Source organism: Acinonyx jubatus, chromosome X, assembly GCF_027475565.1.
Source record: "Acinonyx jubatus isolate Ajub_Pintada_27869175 chromosome X, VMU_Ajub_asm_v1.0, whole genome shotgun sequence".
NCBI classification, from domain to species: domain Eukaryota; kingdom Metazoa; phylum Chordata; class Mammalia; order Carnivora; family Felidae; genus Acinonyx; species Acinonyx jubatus.
Window position 1 is genome coordinate 20,633,047 of NC_069389.1, and position 10,587 is coordinate 20,643,633.

The 10,587-nt window shown below is 50.2% G+C and overlaps 1 protein-coding gene across 2 annotated transcripts in view; it reads left to right on the forward strand.

Moving 5' to 3' along the window:
* The window catches only part of POLA1 (DNA polymerase alpha 1, catalytic subunit), a 290,976-nt gene extending 285,872 nt beyond the window's left edge, over positions 1–5,104 (forward strand). For both annotated transcript variants that reach the window (XM_015085029.3, XM_027054650.2), the window contains exon 37: positions 3,943–5,104. In XM_015085029.3, the coding sequence (XP_014940515.2) occupies positions 3,943–4,088 (146 nt within the window). In that variant the 3' untranslated portion in view covers positions 4,089–5,104. The remainder of the gene's footprint in view (positions 1–3,942) is intronic.
* The last annotated feature ends 5,483 nt before the right edge of the window (positions 5,105–10,587 follow it).

Sequence of the window (10,587 nt, forward strand, 5' to 3'; positions counted from 1 at the left end):
ACCAGACCAGTGATGGAGAGAATTATAATCACACTTCTAAATACTTGTCAGATCAGCCTAGTAGAGTACTTGAGCTAAACCATGGATATTTTATTCTGTTTAAAGGCTGTATTTTGGTATCAACACAAAAGAAGAGAAAAGGAAAACTGGAGATAATTACTTAGAAGTAGGAATGGAGCTGGATAGGGGACTAACAGACTCTTAAGCCCTGAGAAATGTGTTCGCGTCTAACATGTGATTTAACGGGCGAGAATGGACCTCTAGGCGTTGGTTAGTCGGTAAATGCCTCATACACGGAGTGTGCCTGGCATTGTGCCCTGTAAAGTTGTTTCTAAAGAACTGAATGGAAGATGGTATTTTTTATTTCTCGTTTTGAGAAGTGTTTCTATACTTGTTATTTGGTTTGGGGCCCTGAATGTGTCTGTCTTTGAAACATGGCTATCTCCTGAGATCTTTCAGATACCGTGCGTTGCCCAGACTCGGATATCGATTGATATTCAGGAGAGAGCTGGCCAGGCCAGAGGCTCCAACAGTTCTCTATAGGTTGGGTGGTTTTAAATCATGAAGTGGCTTTCTTTCAGACTTCCTAAAGCTTCCGGGGCGGCCTTCCACCCCTGAAGGCAAAGCTCACGGTGCACTGAGGGAGGGAGGCTATGGATTAGAACCGGTTAGGAAAGCTGAGAACTGTATAGTGGGAAGCCATGCAATTAAAAAACTGACTGAAATTATTACCTGATTTCATAATTGACAGAATATTTAATTCAGATATAGTAAATTGACACACCTCTACACAGAGACAATTATGACTGACTGTATAACACCTGACAGAATCAATTATAACTGACTGTTGTTTGATACCTTTGCACGGAAATAAATGAAACAGACATTCAGAACAGAGACGGCTGCTGCCTGTGTGCCTAAGCCTGCTTTAATTAAAATAAAATAACCAGGAGGCGATGTTAAAATGTCTTTGCCTTGTGGTTTCTGGTTGAGTGTGTTTCCTTAAGTGCAGAAGGGGTTTTACAAAAAGTACAGCCGAAAAGAGATGTTTGGTTTACTGACAGGGAAACAAAATACCCGAAGTAGACACGGTTTCCTTAGATGGGAGAATACTCCCATTTTTTCAGACAGTTCTAACATGTGATTAGATCAGTTAACTTGCAAATAAAATATCTAAAGACAGGTTCGACTGGCAGGTGATGATCTAGGTCATCCCAGATAGAAAATACTGTAACTTGCCTGGTTTTGAGGTTTTAGATTCTAATCAGTAGAAACCAACTTTTAAATTAGCAATTCATGTCAGTGTCTGATAAAATATTTTGTGAATAATATCTGGGCTAACTTGTTTTTCATTGTTTTCTTAGGAGTGGGGGACAGGAGGTTTTTGGTAATCAGCATATAACCCTAAGGAATCAGCATGTAGAAAGGACCTACAGTAAGCGTTATTCCCAGGAAAAGGGGATTCGCTTTGCGGGTGCATTCGGATGAGTGATTTCCGGTGACAGCACAGCCCTCTGGAGTAGATTTTGCTGATGCCCTTGTGTCTAGGGAGAGCATTTCCTTCTTTTGTCAACGAAGGTTGGATTTTTTTGTGCTGGTTGTTGAGACAGCAACAGCCACGGCCCCTGGCATCTCTGTGGACGTGGATGAGATGATCTTCTCTGCCTCTTGCCTGATGGCCTCTTGGAATCTTTTAATAGTTGTCGTCACCGTATGCCTGATGTGCAGTGACTCTGCCCATGGCCTCTTTGCCAACTCCCAAAACCAGAGCACGGAGAAGGAATCCAATTTTGCTGGCCACATTAACTTGTTTCCACCATTTAACACCGGTATTTTCCCTTGAGTTCTACAGTGGTGGGTGTAGCAGTACAGGAAACAGGATAGTGGTTTCATGTGAAGCCTAATGCGGGGGGCCTAGGTGCCTGAAGGGGGCTGAGAAAAACCACAAAGAAGGGGCGAGCCCTTTTCCCCCCTCCGCACCCCCGTCTGACGCGCCTGTGCCAGCTCGTGCAGTTCTGTTTCCTAGAAGACCTTCCATATGTTATTGATTAAATTCTCTTTGGGGAAGCAAGCGGGAGCTTTTATCTGCATGTCTAACTGGCGTGCAATGGTGCCTTGGCCGTATTGACCGGCTATGGGATATGCTGGCGGTCACACTTGTCTTTTACGAAGAAGAGCACCGAGTGACGCTGGTTGTCATTCTAACTCTGCTGTGTGGCAGCGTAAATAGTCCCCTTTCTAACCAACCTGGTGGGAAAAGTCAATATCCCATCAGCAGAGGAGGTAAACACATCAGGAGCGATGCCCTCTCCCTTCCTCCCCTGCTCCTTATTCAGGCAGCTCTTTAAATGTGCTCCCCAGTCAGCACCTGCGTTCGTGTCATTCACATGCGCCGGGTGCCGGCCTGCTGCTCTGGCCTGCAGGGAGGCGGCCGCCGCTCCGGGCCATTGTTGTGTATTCCCAGACTCCCATAATTAGAACTTTCAAAGTGTCTTTCTGTAATCGGTAGTCGGTAGTCGGCTACTAATGCCTCCCCTCTCTCTCCTCTCGCCTCTCTTTTTCCACCCCCTTTGGGCATTTAAATCCTCTCCACCAAACTTTTTGCTGTTGTTTCTTAAAAGGCACTTGACGTAATTTAGAAAAGGTTGTGGAGGACGAATGTGAATGTGGAGCTAAGGAACAAAAATCTTGAGCCCCAGCTTTAATCTTGCGGGTGTTCGGTAGATTGCAGTGTTGCTCTGTTGTTTCGGTGGGGTTTTTCTCCCGGTGGTTGACGAGTACTCCCTTCCTCGATGCTTGATGCCATGCTCACCTGTGCCTGTGCCTGTTCCGGGGGCACCGGGGAGGGGTGACGGTAGGGAGAGGGGGCGCACTAGGGTGCCTGACCTTCGAGTAGGGGCTCAGGGTTCTGGCCACCCAGGCTCGCATGTCCCTGTCGCACATTTCCGGCTGTGTGACCTCGGGTGAGTGGCTGGACCTCCCAGTCTCTTCAGCCAGCAAATGGGGGTTAAAAAAAACAACGTGGACTTCGCCAAACACGTCACAGGGTTCCTGAGCAGCTGTGAACCAAAACTGGGTCGCCTTAAGCATCCTGGGCAGGGCTGCCTCCCCTAGGGATCAATCACCCTTATCCTCAAAAGATCACACCTCAGTGTCTTGGCCCTACTGCTCCTTGAACCAAGTGTGCAAGTAGCAGGCTGTGGGGCAGGAAAGGAAGGACCTTCTGTGTGGCTGGCAGTGCCCGTCTCAGAGTGGGCAGGCCAGGCATGAATGGGTAGAAGAAGCAGGAAGCAGAGGAACGGCTGCTGCATGCCCAGAGTCCACAGGTACACGGTGTGGATGGAGAAGAAAAAGCAACCTCGCCACCGGACAGGTGCCCTCCAGACAGCCTACCCCTCACCTCTTGCAACACAGGAGTCTTGAGTAGCAGAGGGACACGGACCGGAGGGCCTCAAAGAAGCCGACTAGGCCCAGCTGCTCCTGGGAGTTGACTCTGGGAGGCCCTGGCTTCTTTTGAGACAGTGTTTCCTGCCGCATCCATACTTTGCATTCAGTTGCACGCATATGCTCGAGAGTGGTGGCTGCGAGAGTGGTGGCTGCAGGTGGAGTTCACCTTGGCTGCTGCACGTGCATGCGCACCTGCAGTTCGCATCCGTGGAGCGTGGCCCTGTCCCCCGCCCCCGGAGTCAGCTAGGTGCTGGGAAGCGGCGCGCAGGGTAGAAGAACCAAGGCTTCCAGAGAGGAACCTAGGGAACTCACCCGCACCCCTGGCGTGGGACTGGCCCCTGGTGTAGACCAGCAACGGGGCACCAGGAGGACATCTGAGACATGGAAGTGCAGACAGGATCTGCGCCCTCTTCTCTGGTGCTTGAGGGATACTGAATGGTCTCTAAAGACGCTACCTCTGAGACTTGTAATCCTTTTATTTTTATTTCTTTTTAGATAAATGGAAGAAGCAGTTTTTTACCCCCAAAGTTCGTCAGGACTACCAAAAACTCAAGAACACGGCAGAGCAGTTCTTGTCCCGAAGTGGCTACTCCGAAGTGAACCTCAGCAAGCTCTTCGCAGATTGTGCCGTGAGGCCCTGAGGGAGCCTGCGATGCAGGCAGCAGAGTGGGCGACCCCACCGCCTCCACCCCTCCACCGGGGTCCTGACGGCTCCCTCTGGCATCGCTTTCCCTTTAGGACTGCGTGCGTGCGTGTGTGCGTGCGTGTGTGTGGCTTGGGAGGGGAATTACTGAGGTGGGGGCGAGTGCAACAGTATTTCATCTACCAAATGTCAGAGCATCGTAAGAGCCTTCCTATTACAACGTATCATGTACTGCGCAAACACAGCCTAGAGCCAGCTGCGCATCTGGGACTCGATTCCTAGGGGAGAGGTCCGTGAGGGACAAGAAATTAATCGAGAGTGGCTGGAACGCAAGGGACCCCACGCTTTGCCCCAGGGCCTTCAGCAGAGGTGCCCCCAGAAAGAGTTATGAAGCCTGGTACGAGTGCTAACATTTTATTTTGCCTTTTCACATGCCGGTTAAACCCAGTCTGAACCCCACTATTGCCCCAGTCGCTGGCTCCAAGAGCGGCTGTCCTTTTTAGTCTGCTCTTTTATATAGGTAGCCGAGGGGTGGGGTAGAGAAGCCTTGCGTCTCCTAACTAGATGAAACAGAGCCTACTTGTTTATTGAAGTGCTCCCCATTGCACGCGCACACGTATACTGGGCAGGTGTTTTATACTCGCATTCCTTTTTGTCCCCTTAAGTAGAAAATCCAGGTAAAGGTTTCTGCAGACAGAAAGCACATTGAAAATAATTTGATATCCTATAACATTTCCTTTCAACTGTGTAGAGTTTGGGGCAAAGGTCATTGTGTTGTATTCAGAAGAAATTGGGAGGAGGTTTGGTTAATTGGCCCTGGTGCGGGTGTGTGCGTGTGTGTGTTTTCATTTCTTCGGAGTGGTGCCCTCTTTGCCAGAAGCCACATCTGTTTCAGTATAGCAGCCTTTCCATTCTTACATTATATGTAAGGTTATACTAACAAGATATATTTCCCCTGTACACTATGCTATATTTTTTAAAAAAGTCTACCTGTCTGTTTTTCTAAAAGAAAAATATGCCATGTGTGTGGGGTTTTTTTCCTGCTTAAATAAAGATTTCTGAAAGGAAAGCAGTTCCACTAAATCTCCATCAGGTGTGAAGAGCTGGCCAGAGGTGGCAGCCCGGAGTAAGGGGTGACTGGAGGCCATCCCCTTCCCAGCCCTCAGCCTGGCTGGAAATCAGCTCCTAGAGGCCCCAGTGGCGTATGTCCCAGTGCCCTGAGCAGCATTCCGGAGACTTCCTGTGGACTTAGGTTCCTTTACAAGATGAAGTATGGTTTCTCGTGTGCTTTGCTGACTTGGACAGCCCGAGAGCTAAGCCAAGAGCCCAGTGGTGTCTGTTTTTGGAGAGACTAAGACCGATGGCTCCTGGGAGAAAGGCCCCCCATCAGACCAAGGTCACCCAGCATGGACCCTAGTGAAGGCCGCTTGTTAAAGCAATGCAAATGAACTGTCTTCCATCTTGCTCTGCTTTTTTCTTTTCTCTCCCCCACTTTCTCCTTTGTCTCTTGTATTCAGGTTCTAAGTGGAGACACTTTGGGTGTGGGGCCCTGGGGGTTAATTAATGAATGCCTTGGTACGTCAGGCTCCACCACCTGTCAGAAGTGGAGCAGCCATGTTGCTTCAGGGAACTAAGGGGGTTGTGTGGTTTTCAACGTTTTTATCACATAAGGTTTTAGAGATAGTTGTCTAGTGTGTGCTTCCGGAGCCCGCGCCCCCACGTTGCTTTCCAAAGAGAAGGCGTGTTTTATTTGGTTTCTGGAACCTGGGGTTATGGTAAATACAGAGAATTATCCTTAACTTAGTCATCAAGAAACAACGGGAGACTCAGATCACTTCTGACTGCTCTGTTTCTCGTCTCTGCGTCGAGCTAGTAAGCACTGTGAGGGCAGGAACTGTTTCTGTAGATAGAAGGTCCGGCGTTTCATGGTCCAGCCCCCCAAAAAGAGCTCATGCAGCAGTTGATGTGGTCTTACTCAGATTTGTCACTCCAGGTTACTGAAGGGGCTTTTCTGGGAGGCACATACAGAGTCCAGAATTTCATACAAAATTGAAACTGCAACTTTCATGAAGAATTCCCATGGGTCTCTTTGTCAGAACGTTGGCACATAGCATACTCCCATTTCTCTGAGAAAGGTTTCGACTCCTTGAGTTTTGTCAGTTGATGGAGCATTGGTTGGGAGGGGTGCAGAAACGCCACCCACCTCTCTGTCAGGGGGAGCCTACCCGTGTGTCTCCGCAGGCTCCCGGGCATGGATCCGAAGTTCAAGTGCTAAAAGTGAACGGCTGAAACAAGCCAGGTTCACACTGAAGAGTGGCAGGGACTGTCCAAAGAGGGAAGAGGCTGCCGAGGGCTGCTGGGAGGGATGGGGCCCAGGGTGGCCACACAATCTGGTTTTCAAGAGAAGCCAGGAATCCTGATACTCCATAAAGCGTCTCCATTTCTCAACTTGGCAGTGAATTTTTTAGCATAAAATTTTGAGCACTGGGCCAGACTAACTAAACCTCCGGGCTAAGTTTTATCTGGGCCAGTTGGGAAATGGGGCCCCAGGAGAACCCGGCTCTCTTGCGGCCCCGTGCCTCTGCAAAGGGCACCTTTCCTGTTGAATGTAAGCAGGATCTGCCTCTAACAAGGTGCCCATTGATCTCGGACACCACTTGCTAACCCTCCACTCTCTTTCATATAAAGGGGCATAGGGGAGGTCAGAAGTTGAAAATCCTACACAGACCATGTTCAAGATTTTAATTTATCCGGGAAACGGACAGAGTTAATCTTCTGACTCTTGCCCAAGACATGGGGGGCTAACCAGAGTTCACAGATTGGAGTTGGGGAGAGGATGTTGAAAGAGGATGAATCCACTGCCCTTCACCACCATCCGCCTCCTCTTCTCTCCAGCACACAAACCACACACAGACACCTCAACACGCCTTTTCGAATGTGTCCTACAATTAGTTTGGTAGGAGGTGCAAAGATAAGGAAACTCTAAAAACAGATTTCCCTATCTTGTTTTAAGAAAAACACACCAAGCCCCAGATCCTCTTGTCGGAACCCCCCAGCCCCTCAATTCAGTGCTCCCATCCCAGACTTCAAGCCACCTTGCCTTTCCCTCCCTTCTCTCTCTCAATCTCTCTCTCTCTCTCTCTCTCTCTCTCTGTCTCTCCTCACCTAAATATTTCTTAATTGAACGGTTTGCTGTGGAGCTTCCTTATAGCAGTTTAATAGATTAACTCATCTGAGCCAGCCTCAAATTTCAGATTAAAATTCCTTCATCCCGAAGGCAGCATTATCAGGTTGTTGGAGGCTGTTTTCAAACCTTGGTTTTGAATAGCAGCGGCTCTGCATTAATTTAACCACTAAGCTAATAAGTAGGTTTCGTTTTGTTATGCTAAGCTTTATTGCTTTTCTTTTGATCAGAATGGTGTTGTTGAGCAAAGCAGCAGACAAGGCATTCTTTGATGAGGGAATTAGCGCTCCATTCTTCCTCTATTATTCATAGCACAGTGGAATATGTAAGTACCTGAGGGTGTCAAAGGAGTGCAGGTTCTATTGCAAAGTGCTCGCCTTGTTTCTCTCAATAGCTGACTATGAGATGATAAACCGCTTAATACACTGTGCTAATTGGATGAGAGCAAAAAGAGATGGGAATTAAGGCGAGGCAAAAGCAGAAAGTGCAACCAGCCTTCAATTCAGTCTTTCACCACTTTACCAGCACCAAAGGAGGCACAAGCTTTCTATAAGCAGACTAGAGGTTTTGTGCAGAGATAAAATGAACGTGTTAGTGGATTCAAGTAATACACTAATTATTGCACAGTATAAATACCACTACTGGTTTTATAACAGGGAGGTAAACTTCTTTTGAGAGGGTTATAGGATTGCTTGGCAGTGGTGTAGAACCTAATAAGGGCCCAGAGTAATAACCCCCTGGATTAACAAAATTGCTGCTTGTAGAAGTATGATTCAGGCTTTTACGAAGATTTCCGGAGAATGAATAAAAATGACTGAATGACATTTCTTAATGTATAACTGGTAATCGCTCTCTTTTCTTTAAAGGGAGAAAAATGTATGCTTCAAACTGGACAGTTAACAACGTCCAGAGGCAACACAACTTTTTCCTCTGAAAAATGCTTTTTCCCCTTGTCAGGCTGGCAGCCCCCCCCCCCCGCTCCACCCCCCAGCCAGCCTGCCACTGGCTGTGAAATAACACAGTTGCTCCGCAGAACTCGGGGTTCCAGAATCCCCTCTCCGACCCCGTTGAAGATCCCCTTCATCCAGCCACACTCACCGTTGTGTATACACGCGCACACGTGCTCACATACACATTATTTCCTCCAAGCGCAAGTTCACCTAACCCGTGTGTGATTTCCTCTAACATCAGCCCCCGCTTCCATTCCAGCAAGATCTCCTCACTCAAAACGACACGGAAAAGAGAACTGCTGGTGCCTTGTCCCTCTGGGTTTTACAAATCCAAAACAATAATAATAAATGTTTGCCCCCATTACGGAGGGCGAGGGCGCTACTAGAAGACGACAGTGGGAAACTGACCGGCGCCACTACCGGTGACTTGACGTAAAGTCTCAGTTTCAAGTCCCGAGTCATCCCAAACCTTCTCCAGTAGTCCCTCTCTCTAGCTCATGGACCTCCTGGCTGCCCCACCACAAACCTACGGTGCCCGCCCTGACCGCAGTCCAACCCTGAGTCGTTGGTGACAACACACGGACGTTATTAGGCCAACTGCTCCCTTCTTGCGTTTCCTTCCAGGGCCTCATCCAGATCTGGCTAGCCTGTCTGAAAATGGAGCAAATTCACTTTCCCCATCCCCTCATCCTTCCCACAGAGGCTCCCAATCACTCCTCATCCCAAGACACCGTAGGGGTGGCCCTGGGAAAGCAGGTGGTGGGGCATTGTGCCCTCAGTGTGCAGGGGACAGCTATGTCCCCATCACAGGGGCTCTCCTGAACTCCCCTGGGTTCCGCACGTCCTCCTCCACGGTGGAAGAGGTTTGCTTAAGGTTGGGGGGGGGGGGTCAGCCGCTCCCAGCATTGTGACCTCGTTCCCAGATATTGGGGCCAAATTGGGTTGCCCATTCATTAATAATGCTCACAATAAGATTAAATCATTCTGGAAAATCTCATAAAATCCCCCTAAGTACGCTCCAGTGGCTCTTTCCAATCCCCATCATTCAGCACTTGGGGAGGTTTGGAAGGAGAAGAAAATTGGTTTCTTTGCTTTTAATGCTGCTTTGAAAAGATACTCAGAGTTTGTCATGCGTGACATGTCACATGTTTAATGTGGACTTGCTGGAAGTCAGGGGTCTTTAGCGTGTGATATTTATGGGGAATATTAAGTGCAGAATGAGGTCCCTCCAGCTGGGGAAAGTTGAAAGAATAGGAGGCCCAGGACCGGGCTTGTTTGCGGCATCAGAATGACATAGGATTAAGAGTTTGTAAAACAAGGCGAGGGGTTCTCATTGGCCGGTAATAAATGTAATCCTTGGAGGTAATTTCACGCAATTTGCTTCTGCTCCATGGAAGGGTCAAATGAGAAAAAATGACTTAAAAAAGAGTTCATTAACAGGAAGAATGGTACTGTTTCTCGTATACCATCCAACCGGCAGCCTGGAGGGGGAAAAAAGCCGTACCTAAACAAAAAGCCAAAATCGACGGAAAATTGATATTGACCACCAAAAAAAAAAAAAAAAAGAAGAAGAAGAAGAAGAAGAGAAAGCCTCTCCCTCACGCTCTTCCTGCATTCCCCCATCCTCACTTCCCAACTCCAGTGTAACCCTGCCCACCCCCAGGAAAGGGCCTTTCGCCACAGGAGATCCTGTGGAGCCTGGAGGTTTGAGACACTCAGATCTTGGGGCTGTCCTCCAAAGTTCCCGCCGGGCCCGCTGAAGTCCAGGAAGGAGTAGTGACCACGACGGTCGACGAAAGGTGTTTGGCAGCCTGCTCCCCACGCCCCAGGCAAGGGGGGCTCCTGCTTGCCAGCGCCCCCCCGCGCGAGTCCAGAGCCGGAGCAGGGTGGCGGCGAGCCACCCGACGGCCAAGGGCCGGAGAGCAGCCTCGGCCGGTGAAGCCCGTGAAGCCCGTGAAGCCCGTGGGCGCGCTCCCCAAAGTTCCCGGCAGGCGGGGTCTCCGGCTTTGCGGGCCGCGTCGGCGAGCGGAGGACGCCAGGGCCTGCGCGCGGCAGCTGCCGACCGGGTTACCCACCCCGGAGTTGCCGCCGACCTCTACCCGACCCCGCACCTGCCCCTCGGCCGCGCACACTTGCGCTCCCGAGCCGCACGGGGACCGGCCCCCCCGCCTTCTGCGGGGCGCGGCCCGGGAGCGCGCGCGGAGCCCGACGGCCGGACCGGAGACGCGCCCCCGCCCCCCGCGGCGCCCGACCGGCCCACGGCCTGGCGGGGCGGCGGGCACCCGCTCTGCGAGCCCGGTAGTCACGCCGCGGCAGCACCCCTCCCCCTCGCCTGCCCCTCTCCCCAAAGGTCCGGCGAGCTA